Source organism: Myxine glutinosa, chromosome 5 (assembly GCF_964187855.1).
Source record: "Myxine glutinosa chromosome 5, kmMyxGlut1.1, whole genome shotgun sequence".
Classification (NCBI taxonomy): domain Eukaryota; kingdom Metazoa; phylum Chordata; class Myxini; order Myxiniformes; family Myxinidae; genus Myxine; species Myxine glutinosa.
The window spans coordinates 93,954,311-93,977,299 of NC_136265.1; the positions used below are offsets into that span (position 1 = coordinate 93,954,311).

A 22,989-nucleotide genomic window follows, 5' to 3' on the forward strand; every position below is an offset into this window, starting at 1 on the left:
CCACCAAACAACGAAAAGAGGTCAGGTGAGAAATGTAAAGAGGTGAAAAAGAAAGAGAAAGAGATGAGAGAGTGAGGTGAAAGAGGAAGAGGTGAAAAAGTAAGAAGTGAGAAAAAGAGTGAGGTGAAAAGCTGTGATGAGAGGGGGGAAAATCACAATGACCTGGCAAAAGGGAGTGCTTTGTAATGGATGGAGATTGATCTGAGAAGGTGATGAACAGCTGTCTGGAAGATTTGGAAGGAAGAATGAGATTGAAAAGAATGTGGAAGTTGTTTCCACAGGTGGTAAAAATGAATAATGAGAGTGGAGGTGAGCAGTTTTTCTGGCATTTGGGAGTTTCGCCAGAAGAGGTGTGCTGGTGGGTGTGTTCCCTGCAGAACTGTAGAAACCTTTGGGGGCAGGTGGAGGTCAAAGCAGGGAAATAGCAGACCAGAAAGGAGACAGGATAAGAAAGAGACACCACTAACTTATCTGTGAAGTGTATGTGATCAACTCATTGACTCGGCTTCATCGCTTGGGATTTCAACTATCTTGAGGCCTTGGATTCTGCAGCTTCCAGCTGAGGATGGTGTGAGGCAGGGTGCCAGCCTATTGGGGAGAGCAGTACTCCGTCAAGGTCTTGATGAAGGCCTTGTTGCTGGATAACAGTTCATGTGTGCGAAGGAAGGATGGAGCACAATTGAGGATGCCCATTCTTGCTTTGAAGGCCAACTCAGCATTGTCGTTCCCAAAGAAAGATCATTGCTGATAGTGAAACCCAAAAGTTTCAGTGACTGAACTTCTTCATGAGGATTGTTAAGGAAGGAGATTGTAGGGTTTGCCAGATGGTCTTTTTGGACAGAAAGAGTGAGAGTGTGAGATTTGTCAGAATGGAAAGAAATATTCCACGTAGTTGAGTTGCTTGTGATTCTAACAAGGTCTGAAGAGAGGGAAGAGGCTTCGACGTGTCTCTCTGAAGAATGAGGGATTCATGGCAGAGGGTGGAGTCATCAGCAAAGGAATGAAGAGGATTTTCCAAAGAGTCAGAGATATTATTGATAAAGAATGGGACTGGGTCCAGCACACTGCCTTGGGTCAATCCAGCCTGAACAGGAAGGGGAGATGAGAGAAAACCATTCAGGCCCACATGTTGACTATGACCAGAGAGGAAGTCCGCAAGCCATGCGTGGAGATTTCCATGGATACCATAGGAGGAGAGTTTGGTGAGTAGAGCGGGGTGCCAGACCGTATCGAAGGCACGTGATATGTTATTGTTTGTAATTTGACAATAAAAGCAGTTTGGTGGAGAAAACGTTCTCTATTTCACTTTTACATTTTTCTTACCTTCTCTATTTTGTTGGTTGTGATTTTGGGTGGTGGTATAATTCTTTCTGAAGTTGTGATCAGATAGGAAGCATTTCGTGATAGAGGCAGTTTGGACAGAACATAATGCTTTGATATCGTAATGTTTTGATACTATGCTATGCCCGTGGTAAAGTGTTTTATTTTCTCTCTTCAAGGAAGACCTCCAATCAACGATTTAATGCAATATTTATTTATTTATTTTAAGAATGTGGAACCAGCTATGCATGTGACACAAGATGCCTGCATTTAATAAAAGTTACTTTTTCCAGATTTATTTGTGAAAGTGGAAGTGAAACCTGAGCACGACATTGATGTTCATCTGGACCGACCAGAACCAAATGATGCTGAAGCTTCTTTTTTCAAGAACCATCCTCATGAAGGTTTTTGTCAATGTCTATACATTTTGATTCGAACAGTTTGATGATGAATTCTGGTGTTAAGGAAAAAAAACCACTACGTTATGATTTAATTGCTTTAAGAATAAAAATATGGTAAATCAATTTCTCAAACATCAATTATCCCCTTCATATCGAAGTAAGATATTTTAAACAACAATAATATACCTTGTTGTATCCTATTTTCCTAAATTTGTACTATCGGCAATTCTGATTGAGCTTTAATTGCACACCTATTGATTTCTCATCTATCTCAGAAAGTGTCAAAAATGTCTTTGGTCTTAGAGTCTAAAGTCAAAGGTCTGAATGGTTTGAATGTCTGAAGGGTCTAAAATCAAAGGTTTGTGAAGGTCTAAAGCATCTTAGGGGTCTGAGGGTTTAAAAGGTCTGTAAATGCCAAAGGGATCTTAAAGGTCTCATAGGTACGTTACAATAGATAATAGCATGTAATTAATGGAACACTCAAGTGAAACATTGGGTAGGTAACAACATGGTGCCTGTTATGAAGTTCGACAAACTCTGGTATTCTTTGGCACTGAGTCAACCCACCTGGTGTTGTTTAACGGCAGAACAGGGGCTCAAACTCAACACCCGAAGATCTTAAACCATCCACATTAACCATCAAGCCAATATGAGGCTTATAATGATAATGGTAGATAATGACAATTATAATGGCACCGAATGACAATGGTCCAAAATGATAACAATGATGGTGATAAAAGTACATCATGACCATTATAATAGAACAAAATGACTGATAATTGAACATAATAAAGGTTCGGGGTAGCCAAACGTGAGAAACAGCTGCTGAAGATGGCGTATAACTGTCGTGGATGACACATCAGCACAGGGGTATGCGAACAGGAATTGTGAGTACTCGTCGGCAGTTGTAAGAATGTATCGTCGCGGGCCAAGCCTGGCAGCGGCCCCTTAAAGTCCACATGCAGTCGCTCCCAAAGGTTGTCCTACGTGGATCAAAGTCCCCATGGGAGCTCTATAGAATCTCGGCTTGACTTCGGCGCATGCAGGACACGACCGACAAAGTCGCCGGACATCTTCGATGGAAAAGGGCAGATTCCTACGTCGTACGAAGTGAGCTAACCTGGTGACACCCGGATGACACAATGATTCATGGATCCCACGTAAGTCTTCTGAGGTCATGCCAGCACAGACAGGCCGAGATAGTGCATCGGGTGCCACATTATCCCGCCCTGGTCAATACATGATCTTGAATCTGAAGTCTGCCAATTATATGCGCCAGCGAGCTATTTTGTCATTCTTGATCTTTTGAGAATGTCGTGCGTTGTACATAAAAGCCACTGACTTGGTTGGTAATCAGTTGAAAATGCTTTCCAAGGAGAAAGTGACGCCACCGTCTAACAGCTTCTACGACAGTGTACTCCTCCTTTTCTATTGCTGAATAGCGCCGTTCGCTATCAGACAAAGTCCTCGAAAAGAATGCGACGGGGCGTTCTGCTTGGCTTGCCCGCGAGGAGCAGATGTGGTGAGCGGGTCGGTTCTTGACATGAAGGCCCCCGCCAGAGTCACCCGCTTGGCTTTGCTCGATCAGCAGACTTTAGCATAATGGCCCTTCCCGCCACAATTATTGCACAGCGCGTCTCTCGCCGGACAAAGGGACCTCAGATGTCGCCTATTGCTGCAAAAGTAACATTTTGCCATCGTCCTTGCAGGAGCCACAGCATCAGCAGTTATAAGTTCGTTCTCCTCTGCATCCGAGCTCATGACTAGCGATTCATCCCAGCGGGTGTCAGCTCGCGTGGAAGCACTCTCCACGGAGATGTCGGCCTCCGGGTGCTTCGCGACAACAGATGCATTAGCCATCATGTAGGGTCTCCTGTAAGTTTCGGATCTAACCTCGGCTAGTTGAAGTGCCCGGGCTTGGTCATATGCGAATTGTAAAGACGCAGTCTCTGTCTCCAGCAAGCACTGATGAATGGCCAGCGACAGAATTCCTGTTATGAAAGCTTCCGGCATGAAATCGTCGATGACCTCGACGGCCGTCCGATCAGGCAGCCCACAGTCTTTGCTGTGCTGCCTTAGGGCCAGAAGATGCCGGGCATATATCGGACTCTTCGGTTTCACTTAGAGTGCATGCAAATTTTCTATGGCCGTCTCATATGTCTCACAACAACAACAACAACATGCATTTTAAGGCCATTTTCCCTGCTAGAGCGGGGGCTAGCCTTGCGGTCCCAATGACAATCTTCTCCATCTTGCCCTATTTTCTGCATCTCTCCTTGTTAACCCCCTTGCCCGCATTTCTTCTTCCACAATCTTTAGCCAAGTCTTTCTCAGTCTTCCCCGTCCTCTACTTCCTCCCACATTCATTTCCATCACTCTTCTCAACCAATCACTTTCATCCTTCCTCAACACATGACCAAACCATCTCAACCTGTTCCTCTTCACAGCATCAATCACAGGCTCTATTCCCATCATCTTTCGCAATTCATCATTTGTCTTCCTCTCTCTCAACGATACTCCGCACATCCACCGAACCATTCGCATTTCCACCCTTTCCAGCCTTCGTTGCTGCTCTACGTTCATTACCCATGTCTCGCTCCCATAAATCATAACACTTCTCACACATGCAGCATACATCTTTCCCTTCAGCTTCAACGGCACTCCCCTCCTGATCAGCACGCCACTCAGTTCCCGAAACGTCTTACATGCACATCTCACTCTAGCAACCATTGCCGAGTCTGATCCACCTTCTCGATTCAGCAGGTCTCCGAGGTAGCAAAATGTTTTCACACCTTCCAGCTTCACGCCGTCTCCAAGATACAACTCGGCATTTCCTCCATCTGCAGCTCCCTCTGTGCACACCTTACATTTGAATGTAGCTGCCACATTGGTTAATGACCCTCTCAGACCACTGCATTTTTGATGAACCCACTCAGCGCACATTGTACATTGAATGGAGTACACTCCGACACCCTTCCTGCACACAGCACATGGCCACTTCCCAGTTCTTTCCACCTCACCACATGGTTTACCACTCGCCATCACCTTCGTCTTTCCAATATTCACCTTCAGACCTTTTGTCTCCATACTTTCCTTCCACTTGTTCATCTTTTCCTTCAGTCCATCCGTACTTTCCGCAATCAACACCAGATCATCTGCATACAACAACTCCCACGGTAAACCCTCCTTTACGTTCTGAGCCAGCACCTCCATCACAGCTAGAAATAGTAGTGGACTTAGTACCGACCCTTGATGCACTCCCACCTTCACCTCAAACTCACCACTGTTCCCGTCCTTCGTCCTTACAGCTGTGCGCGCTCTTTTGTACATTGCCATCACTACTCTGATCAACCATTCCTACACTCTTAACTTCCTCAATGCCCATGTCAATACTTCGCGTGGAACCCTATCGAATGCTTTCTCCAGATCAACAAACCCAAGAAACAACTTCTTCCTCTTCTCCATGTACTTCTCCTGCAACTATCTCACAATGAGTGAAATAATCATAGACCGTGTTCGACACATTACAGTGGAGAATGGTTGAATTCTGCGTGTCCGATAAGTCGGGAACAGTCAACATCTGGTGTCCAAGAGCTCGTTCCCAATATGTCCATTGGCTCGAGGCATCGCTGGCATGTTGGTTGCTGTTGAATCTTTCCAGCTTACTCAGCTTCTCCATGGCTTGTAATGTCGAGATGTAGTTCAATAAATTGTTGTGAAATAAAACTCAGACTCTTCCAAGAAATGAGGTTTTATTGGACTATATCTCTACTCATCCTACAACACAAATAATGCAAGTTATTAGTTCTACAAAGAAAGCAATCATGCATACATCTCCTTCTAGTTTCCTGCAAGGAGGCATTTACGTACCTGTTAAATCTCAGTAGTCTAGAGCACTGGGATACAGAGTGCCACCCGATTGCGCACCGAATGGATACAGTTTATATAAGCTCTCTTTCAAGGTCGTCCCTTCGCTCGGATTGTCTTCATTCAGCTCGAGACATTACATCATATTTCATCACCGTAACATTTCGGATATGCATCCAATAAAGTGGCATACTTTAAGTGGTCAAAGTTTCAACTAAATCCATCGAAAAATGAAGGCACAGATGCATTTTAAAGGTTTTAAAATAAAATCCAATATGGCTTCCATGTCACATGACCGATGACATCATATTTAGGGTATGCATTCATTCAAGTGACTTACTTTAATTGGTCAAAGTTTCAAGTTCATCTGACTATGGTTGGGCGATACAAAATTCATGGAATCACAATATTAATTTAAAAAGAAAATGCCGAGTCAGCACTTTTTTAATTGGCCTGCCGTCGCATAATTAGCAAAAAAAATCTAAAATCGGAAAAAGAGCGTTCTTCGCCTTGAGGTGGCCTTTATTGTCGTGTGTCTATCCTGCAGTGAAGACCTCAGGGCGACAGATGACCAAACGAGCTTTAACTCCGAGGCGTACACCCAAACTATGGCGGTACCTCACGCGCGGGGTGGGGGGGGGGGGGGGGGGGGGTGGTAGTGGAGGGCAGCGAGGTCCTTACCTGTACGGACGGACGTGACTGGGGTTTATTCCGAGAACCCACGGACGAATAAACATGCAAGACAGACTAGGAATTTGATACAACCCCGCTTTGCAACAACCCCACTTTCATTGGACATGCCTTGATCCAACCTCGCTTTGATCCAACCTCGCTTTGATGCAACCTCGCTTTGATGCAACCTCGCTTTGATGCAACCTCGCTTTGATGCAACCTCGCTTTGATGCAACCTCGCTGTGATGCAACCTCGCTTTGATGCAACCTCGCTTTGATGCAACCTTGCTTTGATGCAACCTCGCTTTGATGCAACCTCGCTTTGATGCAACCTCACTTTGATGCAACCTCGCTTTGATGCAACCTCGCTTTGATGCAACCTCGCTTTCCTTTGATGCAACCTCGCTTTCCTTTGATGCAACCTCGCTTTCCTTTGATGCAACCTCGCTTTCCTTTGATGCAACCTTGCTTTCCTTTGATGCAACCTCGCTTTCCTTTGATGCAACCTCGCTTTCCTTTGATGCAACCTCGCTTTCCTTTGATGCAACCTCGCTTTCCTTTTATACAACCTCGCTTTCCTTTTATACAACCTCGCTTCCCTTTTATACAACCTCGCTTCCCTTTTATACAACCTCGCTTTCATTGGACACGCGTTGATACAACCCTGCTTTGATACAACCCTGCTTTGATACAACCCTGCTTTGATACAACCCTGCTTTGATACAACCCTGCTTTGATACAACCCTGCTTTGATACAACCCTGCTTTGATACAACCCTGCTTTGATACAACCCTGCTTTGATACAACCCTGCTTTGATACAACCCTGCTTTGATACAACCCTGCTTTGATACAACCCTGCTTTGATACAACCCTGCTTTGATACAACCCTGCTTTGATACAACCCTGCTTTGATACAACCCTGTTTTGATACAACCCCGCCTTTATCAGACACGCTTTGATATAACCTCGCTTTGATACAACCTTGCTTTCATACAACCCCACTTTCATCATAATTAAAGCTAAAGCGAAAAGTTACAGGGCTGGAGAACATAAAATGTAGCGGTTTGTTCTTCTTCACACAATAACAACTGCTATCTTCCATACCGTACAATTAATAATGTTGAAATTTTAAACACTTATTCCAATTGACGATATCTACATTACTTTGAAGTTTCACGTCAATCCATGAAGCGGTTCAATAGATGCAAGTTTTCTTCTCGCAAATGCCAACAGGGCATTTTAGCAATCAGACATGGGGAACATAGGTGTGAAGTTTCCACTCGACGCCATCAAAAATGAGGGATTGCAGCTCCCAAACCTTATAGCTCCCAAACCATGTCATCTACGACATCAGCACCCCTAAACTTTTTGTTCGTCATGGGCATGCGGTCATGCTTATTAGGTTTGGTCTCAATCTGTTCAGCCATTTCAGAGAAAAAGGGTTTTAAAGTGTTTAAGGCTTTTTTCTGAAAACAATATGGCGGCCGAACCACATGACCTATGACGTCATTATAATTTTTTTCTTTGTCAATTTATCCTGAGATGATGCTCAAGAAATTACATCCTGAGCGGATGAAGTTTTTTCCCTTGTCAAATTATGACGTCATATGTTCCTCCATTATGACATGATTCACATGTGTTATTCTGCATCGAGAGTTATTTACAATGAGCCATGTCTCAATCTTTTCTACACAGTGCTTTTGGAGATATGGAAGTGCAACGTTTTTCGGTTTTTCCAAGATGGCACCCATACCACGTGACCAATGACGCCATAATTACAATAAAGATTCTCCAGACCGTGGCGCTCCTATGGTAAAAAAAATTCCTGTCAATCGGTCCAACGACTGCAGAGAAAATGATTTTCAAAGGAAATAAGTCCAAAAAATGGCAGTGGCACAATCATTCACATGGCCCGATACATTATATTCCTCTTGATGACAGCTACATTACATTAAAGGTTAATTGAGTTCAGGTCAATCAATGCAGCGGTTAAAGAGTTAGATGGCTTTTTAAAAAGATTTTCGTTCAATTAGCTATTGCGGCCAAACCATGTGATTTCTTGCAACTTCCCAAATAAAGTTTTAACTTGCAGACATGGGGAACACATGTGTAAAGTTTGCATTTGATAGCTTCAAAATGAGGGAGGAGATAGGTTTTAACGTTTATGCTTCAAAACGTCAACTCCCACAACTTCAAAACGTGATCTCACACATCATGGTCGCTGAGCCTTTGTTCGTCATGGGCATGCAATCATGCATGCAAAGTTTAGGCTCGATCTGTTCAGCTGTTTCTGAGAAAAAGGATTTTTAGTGTTTTTCATGAAAAACAACATGGCGGCCGAACCATGTGGACTATAACGACGACATTTTTTGGAATCTGAATTTTTTTTTTCACTTCGGTCAGGCCCAAAAAATATATTTGTGGCATCAAGTGTTCTATTTGTTGAATTCTAACCTCGTAACGTTAACACTTTTAAGATCCTTAATAAACATATTTTTGGTTCCAATGCAGAGTTCTTTCGAATGAGCCATGACTATTTTTTCCATTGAGCCGTTTCGGAGATATCGAGACGCAAAGTTGAAGGTTTTTTTTTCCAAGATGGCACCCATACCACGTGACTGCGTGTTTGTTTTCGACCTTTGGACCTCTTTATACCCTTCAGACCTCTTAGAATTTTAAAGATCCTGTAGATACTTTAAACCCCTTTAGACCCTTCAGACCTTTACACCTCAATTTGATCCTTTCGACCCTTGAAGATTCTTTAGACCTTTTTCAGACCTTTGACTGTCAGACCTTTAAATACCGTTTTGACACTTTCGATCCCTTTGACCTTTGGACCCTTTTTGTCCTCCGTCGCACCGCGGAGCGAAAGGGGGACTATGGTTTTCCCCTGTGTCCGTCCGTCCGTCCGTTCATTCGTGCGTAAGCGAAGGACGGCATTCGAATTTGGGGTGTGGGTGCAACCCATGTCAAAATCCAAGATGGCCACCGCCATGTATGTCTGACGCCATGTATGTCTGAACCTTGTGAGAGGAATATCTTGAAAAATAAGCGAAGTACCAACTTCTAATCTGGTGTGTGGGTGTATCTAGGCACAATTTCTTCTGCTCCAATCGGGTCATCTGATCATGTCCTTGTTAAAGTGGACATCTCTCTGACCATCCTCAGGGAGCCTGCTCAGCGTCGACGAGTCTGGCATTTCACTCAGGCCAACTGGCACGGTCTTCAAGCAGCCATCAATCATCTGGACTGGTCTCCCATCTCTACCACCTCTGACATCAACTCATCCTGGGAATTCTTCCAAAGTAAATTGCTCTCTCTCATGCACAGATTTATCCCATCTCGTCTTCAGTTGTCATACCCTTCCTCCCGTCCATGGTACACGGGATCTTGTGGTGAGGCTGTTACCCAGAAACAACTTGCCTTCGTCTCCTGGAAAGCAAATCCAACAGAAGGAAATCTCATTTCCTTTCACAAAGCCCGAAACAAGTGTGTGTCCACCCTCAGGAGAGCCAGGAAACAATATCTCTCCGTTCTCAAGACCGAACTCTCTTATCTGTCTCCCTCTTCCAAATCCTGGTGGCGTCTGGTCAAATCCGTTTCTGGTGTTTGTTCCCCCTCCATCCCCTCCCTTACCTCAAACGGCTACACAGCTGACTCCGCACGTGAAAAAGCTGAATGCCTCAACTCTGTGTTTGCCTCTAAATCTTGTGTCCCAAACCCATCCCTCTCTGTACCCACCATACCCAGTCGTACCCTGCTGCTCCTGGACTCCGTGTCCTTTCCTCCTGACAAGGTGGAAAAGTTTCTGTCAACCCTCGACTCTGATTCTGCAACTGGACCCGACGGCATCAGCCCACGGGTCCTAAAATCCTGCTCTGCCGCTCTATCTCACCCTCTCTCTGTTCTCTTCACCCTCTCTTTTGCTGAAGGTCAACTGCCATCTGCTTGGAAATCAGCCAACATCACCGCTTTGCACAAAAAAGGTGCAAAAACGGATCCAAGCAACAACAGACCAATCAGCCTTCTCCCAATTATCAGCAAAGTCATGGAATCCATCATTGCTTCTGATATGAAATCTTTCCTCTTCTCCAATGGCTTGATCTCTGATCATCAATTTGGTTTCAGACCAGGTCACTCTACTCTGGACATGCTGCTTCTGCTGTCTCAACAATGGATGGAGGTCCTCAATGCCAAACAGGAAATTAGAGCTGTCTCCCTCGACATATCACGTGCCTTCGACACGGTCTGGCACCCCGCTCTGTTCACCAAACTCTCCTCCTTTGGTATCCATGGAAATCTCCACGCATGGCTGGCGGACTTCCTCTCTAGTCGTCGTCAACGTGTGGCCCTGAATGGGTTTCTCTCATCTCCTCTTCCTGTTCAGGCTGGAGTTCCCCAAGGCAGTGTTCTGGGCCCCGTGCTTTTTCTGGTCTTCATCAATGATCTCTCTGACTCTCTTGAAAATCCTCTCTATCTCTTTGCTGATGACTCCACTCTCTGCCACTCCATTCCTCTTCCCTCAGATCAGCAGTCTGCAGCCTCCTCACTCTCTGAAGACTTGGACAAAATCACAGACTGGTCAAACAAGTGGAACATGTCTTTCAATCCTGACAAATCTCACACTCTTACTATGTCTCTCCGAAAAGATCGACTGGACAACCCTCCCATCTACTTTCTCAACAATCCTCTCCAAGAAGTTCTGTCGCTCAAGCTTTTGGGTCTCACTATCTGCCATGATCTTTCTTGGGAAAACCACATTTCCAAGCTGGCCTCCAAAGCCAGTCGCCGACTGGGCATCCTCCGTCGTGCGAAGTCCTTCCTCGGCACACCTGAGCTCCTCACCACATACAAGGCTTTCATCCGCAGCTCAATGGAATACTGTTCTCTCCTATGGGCCGGTGCTCCTGCCTCACACCTAGCTCGGCTTCACGCTGTTGAAACCAAAGCTTTCAGAATTATTGGAATCTCCCACGATGAAGCTATCTCTGAGGGCCTTTCACTCACTTACCGCAGGCAGGTAGGTGGTCTTTCTGTCTTCTACCGACTCCTCTCCGGCCTTGCACCCCCAGCTCTCTCTGTGCTCTGTCCCCCAAATATTCCTACAGGTCGCACAAGATCTGCCAGCAACCCTCTGATGGTTAAACTGCCGAAATCTCGGCTCTCTGCTCACCTTCACTCTTTCATTCCTCTTTTCTCCCGCCTCTGGAACAAACTCCCTCACTCCCTTCAATCCCACTCCTCCCTCCAGGTCTTTAAAACAGCTGTTCACCACCATCTCTTATCTTCTCCTATCCAAAACCTTGATCTTTTCTACCCCCGCTAATTCACCCCAGATCCACCTTGTTTGAAATTCCAACTTCTTTCCTGGAAGTCCTGGCAATGTCCATATGTTTTATACCTCTCCCACCGCCCCCTTCCCATGCCCCCCCCCAAAGCCCTTGCCCTCTCTCAGATCTCTCGATGTCTCCATGTCTCTCGGTCCCTGCTCTCAAATGTTGTGTTTGTGTCCTTCCCCCTCTCTCCCCATCTTGTCTACCGCTCCCGATGTTATATGTTTTATGTGTCGGTTTGTCTTTCTGTGTGATTAATGTTCGCTCTTTCACGAGCCTCGATCTTGTATACAAAAAAAAAAAAAAAAAAAGGAAGAAGGCTATTGAAAATTGGGTCGCCACGTCAAAATCCAAGATGGCCACCACCATATATATGTCAGAACCTTGTGAGCGAAATATCTTGAAAAATAAACGAACTACTAACGTCTGATCTGGTGAGTGGGTGTAGCTACGCATAAGGAAGAATGCTATTGAAAATTGGGTCGCCATGTCAAAATCCAAATGGCCGCCGCCATGTATGTCTGAACCTTGTGAGCGGAATATCTTGAAAAATAAGCGAAGTACCAACTTCTAATCTGGTGTGTGGGTGTATCTAGGCATAAGGAAGAACGCTATTTAAAATTGGGTCGCCACGTCAAAATCCAAGATGGCCACCTTGCATCTTCCACTTTGTCAACTCGCATCACTTCACCGACGGGGGACCTAGGCGTAACGCTTGTTACATTTTACAACCCTTTAGACAGACCTCTTCAGACAATTCAGACCCTATAGACCTGAAATTACACACTCTCGACCCTTTATACTTGGTGGTGCTTTTGGGTTTTTTTTGGCAGGGCCGGTGTATGCATTTAGTGCTGTAGTGGTGCGATGTGGTTTACCAGTTGTTGCTTTTAGGTATGGTCATCAGATAGGTCTGCGAGTGAAAAGAAGGCCGAGTGTCTGAGCCCTTTCTTCCGGTACATAACCTCTGCCCTTGCCAAGACTTTCAGACTACCTCATAGTGGTGCACCATGGTAACGGTGCTCTTGAGGGCACTGGCTAAATGTCCTCCATTGTGAGGACTTACTGTGACACTCACCAATCCAACCACGGTATGTGGAGCTCTTTAGCCTTGGTCAGCAATCCACCAAGGAGAAGGAAACACTGATTGCAAATCTCACTGCTGCCTTGCAGGGTATGTCTGTCTCTTTACGATGATTATGATTATTATGATGATGCTGATGCTGATGACATACATTTTAAACCCCTTTGGACCTTTTCAGACTTTTCGACCTTTTCGACCTTTACACTTATTGACTTTCACACCTTTACACCAGACCTTTGCCCTTTAGACAATTTAGACCTTTATTTTGCAATGGATTAACTTTCATTTCGTAAATCTTTCCATTCAGTTGCCACACAAAAGAAGTACTGGCAAGGGTCTGCAATGTGATTGCTGTTTCAGGTTATTACCCTGTGCACGTGAAGTGAAAAGAAGGGTTAAGGAATTGGTTTGTGCCTGTCCTTTCTTCTTGTCATTTTTTTGATCATCGGCTTATGATCGAGGAACAACTTATTGAAATCTGATGTTATATTTTGAACACAAATCGGAACATGAATAGAAAGACGTCTTTCATTTTAACATTCTTCGGCTTTGAAATAATCAGATTGCACATGTGCAGAGAAGAGCTGCCCCTTCCCCCTTAAATAATATTTTTACTCTGCCTGCCAGGCAGTCAAACATAATTGAAAATCATTCCAAACAGGAAGCTTACTCTTTTGAAGGACCTTATAAAGGATACAAACAACAGGCATGAATAACTCATGTAATGTATTAGATATAGTATAGTGATGTACTGGGTAAAACAGCGCGAAAACCCGGAATGAATTTATTTCTTCGACTTTTACAATCTTTATTTTTATTTAAAATTGAATTAAATACTTATGTAAGTTCCGTGGAACACAAATTGCTTTTTTTATCACTTTCAAGAACCTCCAGTTTTGTTGTACTTGGACATGTTAAATCGGTTGATGTGCAAGGGTGGTGCATACTACTATTTCAACAGCATGAAAGGTTTTTTGTCCCCCGTCGCACCGCGGAGCGAAAGGGGGACTATGGTTTTCCCCTCCGTCCGTGTGTCCGTGTGTCCGTGCGTGCGTCCGTGCGTGCGTGCGTAAGCGAAGGACCGCATTCGAATTTGGTGTGTGGGTGCCACCTACGTCAAAATCCAAGATGGCCGCCGCCACGTATGTCTGATGCCATGTATGTCTTTCTTTTTTTTTTTTTTTTTTGTATACTGAATCGAGGTTCGTGAAAGAGCTAACATTTACTTCACAAACAAATCAACCAGACAAACAAAATATATAAAAAGAGGGAGCGGAAGACAAGATGGGGAGAGAAGGGGAAGCACACAAACACAACATTTGAGAGCAGGGAGATGTGTGGAAGGGAGAGGGCTTGGGGGGAGGAGGCGTGGGAAGGGGAGGAGGGAGAAGTATAAAACACAAGGACACCAAGGACTTCCAGGACAGAAGTTGGTATTTCAAAAAAGTGGAATTGGGGTGAAATTAGCGGGGGTAGAAAAGATCAAGGTTTTGGATGGGGGAAGATAAGAGATGGTGGTGAACAGGTGTTTTAAGGACCTGGAGGGTGGAGTGGGATTGAAGAGAGTGAGGGAGTTTGTTCTAGAGGTGGGAGAAAAGAGGAATGAAGGAGTGAAGGTGAGCAGAGAGTCTTGATTTTGGCAGTTTGACCATAAGAGGGTTGCAGGCAGATCTTGTGCGACCTGCAGGAATATTTGTGGGACAGAGCCCAGAGAGAGCTGGGGGGGGCAAGGCCAGAGAGGAGTCGGTAGAAGACGGAAAGACCACCAACCTGCCTGCGGTGAGTGAGTGAGAGGCCCTTGGAGTTAGCTTCATCGCAGGAGATTCCAATGATTCCGAATGCTTTGGTTTCAACAGCGTGAAGACGAGCTCGGTGTGAGGCAGGAGCACCAGCCCAGAGGGGAGAGCAGTATTCCATTGAGCTGCGGATGAAAGCCTTGTATGTGGTGAGGAGCTCAGGTGTGCCAAGGAAGGACTTCGCACGACGGAGGATGCCCAGTCGGTGACTGGCTTTGGAGGCCAGATTTGAAATGTGGTTTTCCCAGGAAAGATCATGGCAGATAGTGAGACCCAAAAGCTTGAGTGACAGAACTTCTTGGAGAGGATTATTCAGAAAGTGGATGGGAGGGTTGTCCAGTCGGCCTTTTCGGAGAGACATCGTAAGAGTGTGAGATTTGTCAGGATTGAAAGACTTGTTCCACTTGTTTGCCCAGTCTGTGATTTTGTCCAGGTCTGCAGAGAGTGAGGAGGCTGCAGACTGCCGATCTGAGGGATGAAGAATGGAGCGACAGAGAGTAGAGTCATCAGCAAAGAGATAGAGGATTTTCAAGAGAGTCAGAGAGATCATTGATGAAGACCAGAAAAAGCACAGGGCCCAGAACACTACCTTGTGGAACTCCAGCCTGAACAGGAAGAGGAGATGAGAAAAACCCATTCAGGGCCACACGTTGACGACGACTAGAGAGGAAGTCCGCCAGCCATGCGTGGAGATTTCCATGGATACCAAAAGAGGAGAGTTTGGTGAGCAGAGTGGGGTGCCAGACCGTATCGAAGGCACGTGATATGTCAAGGGAGACTGCTCTAATTTCCTGTTTGGCATTGAGGACCTCCATCCATTGTTGAGAAAGCAGAAGCAGCATGTCCAGAGTAGAGTGGACAGGTCTGAAACCAAATTGATGATCAGAGATCAAGCCATTGGAGAAGAGGAAAGATTTCATATCTGAAGCAATGATGGATTCCATGACTTTGCTGATAATTTGGAGAAGGCTGATTGGTCTGTAGTTGCTGGGATCTGTTTTTGCACCTTTTTGTGCAAAGTGGTGATGTTGGCAGATTTCTAAGCAGATGGAAGATGACCTTGAGCAAAAGAGAGGGTGAGGAGAACAGAGAGAGGGAGTGAAAGAGCGGAAGAACAGGATTTTAGGACCCGTGGGCTGATGCCGTCAGGTCCAGTTGCAGAATCCGAGTCGAGGGTTGACAGAAACTTTTCCACCTTGTCAGGAGGAAAGGACACAGAGTCCAGGAGCAGCTGGGTACGACTGGGTACGGTGGGTACAGAGAGGGCTGGGTTTGGGACACAAGATTTAGAGGCAAACACAGAGTTGAGGCATTCAGCTTTTTCACGTGCGGAGTCAGCCGTGTGGCCATTTGAGGTGAGGGAGGGGATGGAGGGGGAACAAACACCAGAAACAGATTTGACCAGACACCACCAGGATTTGGAAGAGGGAGACAGATAAGAGAGTTCGGTCCTGAGAACGGAGAGATATTGTTTCCTGGCTCTCCTGAGGGTGGACACATACTTGTTTCGGGCTTTGTGAAAGGAAATGAGATTTCCTTCCGTTGGATTTGCTTTCCAGGAGACGAAAGCAAGTTGTTTCTGGGCAATAGCCTCACCGCAAGATTCCGTGTACCATGGACGGGAGGAAGGGTATGACAACTGAAGACGAGATGGGATAAATCTGTGCATGAGAGAGAGCAATTTACTTTGGAAGAATTCCCAGGATGAGTTGATGTCAGAGGCGGTAGAGATTGGGGACCAGTCCAGATGATTGATGGCTGCTTGAAGACCGTGCCAGTTGGCCTGAGTGAAATGCCAGACTCGTCGACGCTGAGGAGGCTCTCTGAGAATGGTCAGAGATGTCCACTTTAACAAGCACATGATCAGAAGAGCTGATTGGAGCAGAAGAAGAGCAGCAGACATTTTCAGGGAAGTTAGTCATAACCAAGTCCAGAAGAGAAGATGCTCCATTGACTGAAATCCGGGTCGGGAAATTGACAGATTGTGTCAGTCCCAGTGAGTCACAGAAGTCTTTTGCTGAAGAGCCATGGCTGGTGAGAGAGGTACCCACACCCAGCCACTGGCATGGTGACAGTTGAAATCACCACATATGAGGAAGAGAGAGTTGGGATGGGTAGATTCTCAGATTTTCTCAGACAGCTGGGTAGATCTCAGATGGGTAGATTTCTCAGACAGTTGGTCCATATTCTCAGACAGCGAGATGCAGATGGAGTCATCACTGTTTGGTGGACGGTACAACACACATATGAACAAAAGGTGGGAGCGAAGGGGAAGCCGTAGCCAAAGGTATTCCTGGGGGTGAGGTGGAGAGAGGGCAGTGCAGGGCGAGTGAGGAAGAGGTTTTTATAAAGATAGCAACCCCACCTCCAGGACGAGGCTCAGGTCTATCATACCGGAGGAGGGAGTAACCTGGGAGAGATACCAAGGAATCAGAGACATCATGAAGGAAGAAAGTTTCTGTTAAGCAGATCACGTCTGGTTTGTCAGAAGCAACCTGTATGGAGAGATCAGACAAGTTTGAGCGAAGGCCCCGGATGTTTGAGGTCTATACTGTTAAGGAAGAGGAAGGGGGAGCATCGGATACAGAACAGGGGGGGTGGGGGGGGGAGCGGTAGGGTAAGATGTGGAAGAGGAGGAAGAGGTAGGGAGAGCTGTTGAAGGTGTGTCAGAGATTTCAGAATAGCTTGGAGAAAGGGAAGAATGGGGCGGACAAAAGGTTTGATGGTGATTGGGAGAGGCGCAGTGAGGTGTTATTTGACGAGGGGGAAGAGCGAGGCAGAAGGTTGAGGGAGATGAAGGTGAAAGTTGGAAGGGGGAAGAAGCGGGGAGGACGCTTTGAGGAGGAGGGGTGAGAGGGGAGTCGGGGAGGGGAGGAGCGAGGGAGAGTCTCGGAGGGGAGGGGTGTGGGGGGAGATTTGAAAGGAATGGGTGATTGGGAAGATTTGGAGGGGAGGGGCAAGGGGGAAGATTTGAAAGAGATGGGTGATGGGGATGATTTGGAGGGGAGGGGCAAGGGGGTAGATTTAGAGGGGAGGGGTGATGGGGGAAGTTTTGGAGGGGAGGGGTGATGGGGAAGTTTTGGAGGGGAGGGGTGATGGGGAAGTTTTGGAGGTGAGGGGTGATGGGGAAGTTTTGGAGGTGAGGGGTGATGGGGAAGTTTTGGAGGGAAGGGGTGATGGGGAAGATTTGGAGGGGAGGGGCAAGGGGGAAAGCTGAAAGGGGAGGGGTCTGAGCCTTGTGAGCTGAATATCTTGAAAAATAAGCGAAGTACCAACTTCTAATTTGGTGGGTGCGTGTATCTCGGCATAAGGAAGAACGCTATTGAAAATTGGGTCGCCATGTCAAAATCCAAGATGGCCGCCACCATATATATGTCTGAACATTGAGCGAAATATCGTGAAAAATAAGCGCAGTACCAACTTCTAATCTAGTGTGTGGGTGTATCGAGGCACAAGGAAGAACGCTGTTTAAAATTGGGTCGCCACGTCAAAATCCAAGATGGTCGCCGCCATGTATGTCTGAACCTTGTGAGATGAATATCTTGAAAAATAAGCGAAGTACCAACTTAAAATCTGGCGTGTGGGTGTATATAGGCATAAGGAAGAACCCTATTGAAAATTGGGTCGCCACGGCAAAATCCAAGATGGCCGCCGCCATGTATGTCTGAACCTTGTGAGATGAATATCTTGAAAAATAAGCGAAGTACCAACTTCTAATCTGGTTTGTGGGTGTATCTAGGCATAAGGAAGAACGCTATTGAAAATTGGGTCGCCATGTCAAAATCTAAGATGGCCGCCGCCATGTATGTCTGAACCTTGTTAGATGAATATCTTGGAAAAATAAGCGAAGTACCAACTTCTAATTTGGTGTGTGGGTGTATCTCGGCATAAGGAAGAACGCTATTGAAAATTGGGTCGCCACGTCAAAATCCAAGATGGCCGCCACCATATATATGTCTGAACATTGTGAGCGAAATATCTTGAAAAATAAGCGAAGTACCAACTTCTAATCTGGTGTGTGGGTGTATCTTGGCACAAGTAAGAACCCTATTGAAAATTGGGTCGCCACGTCAAAATCCAAGATGGCCGCCTTACGTCTTCCACTTTGTCAACTCGCATCACTTCACCGACGGGGACCGAGGCGTAACGCTCGTTTTTTTGACGATCTTTCAAATAATTATTTTTATTTAAATTGAAGTGTATCGCTGAAAACTGCATGGAGTATCGTGTTCTATGAACTCCCTAGTTTACTGAAGCAGTTTGTTCCACGTGCATTTGTAAAAGCAAACAATTTACAGTAATAAAAATACCACACGAGTCATCCACCCGAACAAGCTTATCACTGATAATTGGATGAATTCACCCTAAAGCATGAATATATTGGGGAAAACTCAAACTTTTGAACTGTACTGCATATTTACATCAATAATACATTTTATTACTTTTTTGCAGTGGAACGAACACAAATGTACATGTTTGCGTACGTTTGTCGGAATTATAGATTCAGTATTCCGAGTATTGAATAAAATAAGATTTTTTTTTTTTTTTTTTTTTTAAACCGGTGATGCGATGTTGTATTTACAGGTGAATCCATTGAATCTACAAGGGAGACTGCACCTACTTTTATGAACAGCGTAGACACAGGCCCGCAGGACTCGCCAACTGAAACAAACAGAAGGACTTTTTACAAGCACAACAAAACGAAGAATGAATTGTTTGCATGTAATAATTTTCACCAGGCTCACAAAGGAGAGAAAGATGAACTCCCATACAAATGCACAAGTTGTGGAAAAGCTTTTGATCGGTCATCCAACCTCAAAAGGCACATGACTATTCACAATGGTGAACGCCCGTACAAATGCACAAGTTGTGGAAAATCTTTTAATTGGCCATCCAACCTTAAAACACACATGACAATTCACAGTGGTGAACGCCCATACAAATGCACAATTTGTGGAAAAGGTTTTAATCAGTCATCCGTCCTTAAAATACACCTGACAATTCACAGTGGTGAACGCCCATACAAATGCACAACTTGTGGAAAAGCTTTTAATCAGTCATCCGTCCTTAAAACACACATGAGAATTCACAATGGTGAACACCCCTACAAATGCACATGTTGTGGAAAATCTTCTAATTGGTCATCGACACTAACAAGGCACATGAGAATTCACAATGGTGAACGCCCATACAAATGCACAATTTGCGGAAAATCTTTTCACGAGTCATCCACCCGAACAAGGCATATGAGAATTCACAATGGTGAACGCCCATACAAATGCTCAAGTTGTGGAAAATCTTTTAAGCATTCATCCAGCCTAAAATCGCACATGAGAATTCACAATGATGAACGCCCATACAAATGCACAAGTTGTGGAAAATCTTTTAAGCATTTATCCGTCCTTAAATCACACTTGCGAATTCACAATGGTGAACGCCCATACAAATGCACACGTTGTGGAAAAGCTTTTTCTCATTCATCAACTCTTAAAAGGCACGTGAGAATTCACAATGATGAACGCGCATACAAATGTACACGTTGTGCAAAAGCTTTTAATCGGTCATCCACCCTTAAATCACACATGAGAATTCACAATGATGAACGCCCACATAAATGTACAAGTTGTGGAAAATCTTTTAAGCATCATCCACCCTTAAATCACACATGAGAATTCACAATGATGAACGCCCACACAAATGTACAAGTTGTTTGAAAATCTTTTAAGCATCATCCACCCTTAAAACAAACATGATAATTCACAATGATGAACGCCCATACAAATGTACAAGTTGTGGAAAAGCTTTTAATCAATCATTCAACCTTAAAACACACCTACAAACAACAACAGCAGGCATTTTAAGGCCATTTTCCCTGCTAGAGCCACGGTTGGCCTTGCGGGTCCCATGACGATTTTCTCCATTTTGCCCTATTTTCTGCATCTCACCTTGTTAACCCCTTGCCCGCATTTCTTCTTCCACCACCTTTAGCCGTCTTTCTCGGTCTTCCCAGTCCTCTACTTCCTTCCACATTCATTTCCATCATTCTTCTCAACCAGTCACTTTCATCCTTGCTCAACACATGACCAAACCATTTCAACATGTTTCTCTTCACAGTATCCATCACAGGCTCTATTCCCATCATCTTTCGCAATTCATCATTTGTCTTCCTCTCTCTCAACTACACTCCACACATCCACCGAACCATTCGCATGTCCACCCTTTCCAGCCTTCGTTGCTGCTCTACGTTCATTACCCATGTCTCGCTCCCATAAATCATAACACTTCTCACACATGCAGCATACACCTTTCCCTTCAGCTTCAACGACACTCCCCTCCTGATCAGTACGCCACTCAGTTCCCGAAATTTCTTCCATGCACATCTCACTCCAGCAACCGTTGCCGAGTCTGATTCACCTTCTCCATTCAGCATGTCTCCAAGGTAGCAAACTGTTTTCACACCTTCCAGCTTCATGCTGTCTCCAAGATCCAACTCAACATTTCCTCCATTTGCAGCTCCCTCTGCCCACACCTTACACTTGAATGTAGCTGCCACACTGGTTGATGCCCCTCTCAAACCACTACATTTTTGATGAACCCACTCAGCGCACATTGTACATTGAATGGAGTTCACTCCGACACCCTTCCTGCATACAGCACATGGCCACTTCCCAGTTCTTTCCACCCTCACCACTTTGTTTTTCTGATATTCACCTTCAGACCTTTTGTCTCCATACATTCCTTCCACTTGTTCATCTGCTCCTTCAGTCCATCCATACTTTCCGCAATCAACACCAGATCATCTGCATACAACAACTTCCATGGTAAACCTTCCTTTACATTCCGAGCCAGCACCTCCATCACAGTTACAAATAGTGGTGGACTTAGTACCAACCCCTGATGCACTCCCACCTTCACCTCAAACTCACCACTGTTCCCGTCCTTCGTCGTTACAGCTGTGCGCGCTCTTTCGTACATTGCCATCACTACTCTGATCAACCATTCCTCCACTCCTAATTTCCTCAATGCCATGTTACTACTTCGCGTGGAACCCTATCAAATGCTTTCTCCAGATCAACAAACCCAATAAACAACTTCTTCCTCTTCTCCATGTACCTCTCCTACAATTGCCTTACAATAAAAAGCACGTCTGTCGTTCCTCTTCCTGGCATAAATCCAAACTGCATTTTGTTGATCTTCACTTTCTTCCTTGTCCTCCTCTCCAACACCCTTTCCAATACCTTCATTCCATGCTCCAATAACTTTATCGCTCTATACGAGCCACAGTCCAGTGGGTCACCTTTCACCTTAAAAAGACGGACGAGGGCACTCGGTTCCCAATCCACTGGAATGCGGCCTTCTTTCACCACCAGATTACAGATTTCTGTCATTCTCTTCACACCCCAACTTCCCGCTGCCTTCACCATATCTCCCACGACTCCCGACGGCCCTCCCACTCTTCTACTTGTGGGAGAATATCAAAATATGTGTTCATATATTTTCATATACTTCTTTCTCCAAAAATGTGTTTTCTGTGTGGCTCTGTATAATGAAGCCTGGAGAGGAACATTCCTGTTTCGGATGGGTCAAAAAGGGAATGACCTGTGGGGAACGGATAAAGGTGCTTTATCATTTTAACAGATAACAACTGTCTAAAAAGGCTCTTAGAATTCTCCAAGATAGAAACCAGAGTGTTTCACTGTCTGAGCCGGAGAGTCTGTGCAGAGTCTTGAATTCAATGCTCTTATAAGGAACTAAGCATTTATGATATAAGAAAAGGGACTTCGAGGAGCAGCGCTGAACCAGGGGAACGAAGAAGATCTGCTACAGAAGAAGACGGTGGAGCCTTTGCCACGACCGGCAGAACGATGTTTTTTTAAAGTTCAGTTAGTTTATTAGTTAATCAATGTCTTGAATTAGTAAGTACTGCCCTACCCTTTTAGAGTTTTAATAAACCGAATAAGGAACAAAAGTTGAGTCTTCCTTTATCATATAAGGATAAGGAACTCTTCCATAATTGGTGGCCCTAGTACGGAGATCGACTGCCCAGGTGTCCACAAGGCCAGGTGAACAAGGTAAGCCTATGTCATCTGTCCAGTACGATGATGAAGCTGCGAAAATTGTTCGGGTTTTGTGCAGATGTTTCGTTTTTTCTGTGTAAATCATGACGATTTTCCTTTTTTCCAATTTTTTTGTCTCAATTTGTACATATCTCACGATGGTCACTGACATCGATGAAATTTGTGAAAGCACAACTTTTTTTCGATAAATAACGACTTTTTCCGCTATTTTAAACGATTTTTTGTAAATATTGTTACAGACGTGGCTTGGATGTTATTTACCGAGCGGTTTATTGGTATGACCACGTCTGCACAAGTTACCCGATTGTGCCCGAACGTTGACTAGTCGCGCTATGCTGGCTCAATAAGAAAAAGAAGACACCCGGCTGGATTACAATCACACAATACGACACCAGGGGTTCAGTTCTCAAGACCTCCGGAGGAGGTTATATTAAGGC

At 45.1% G+C, this 22,989-nt stretch overlaps 1 protein-coding gene across 2 annotated transcripts in view; it reads left to right on the forward strand.

The window, feature by feature from the left end:
• LOC137427339 (uncharacterized) overlaps nt 1-22,443 on the forward strand; it is a 34,069-nt gene extending 11,626 nt beyond the window's left edge. For both annotated transcript variants that reach the window (XM_078777143.1, XM_078777142.1), the window contains exons 3-4: nt 1,614-1,724; nt 19,059-22,443. In XM_078777143.1, the coding sequence (XP_078633269.1) occupies nt 1,614-1,724; nt 19,059-20,143 (1,196 nt within the window). In that variant the 3' untranslated portion in view covers nt 20,144-22,443. The remainder of the gene's footprint in view (nt 1-1,613; nt 1,725-19,058) is intronic.
• Nucleotides 22,444-22,989: the final 546 nt, after the last annotated feature.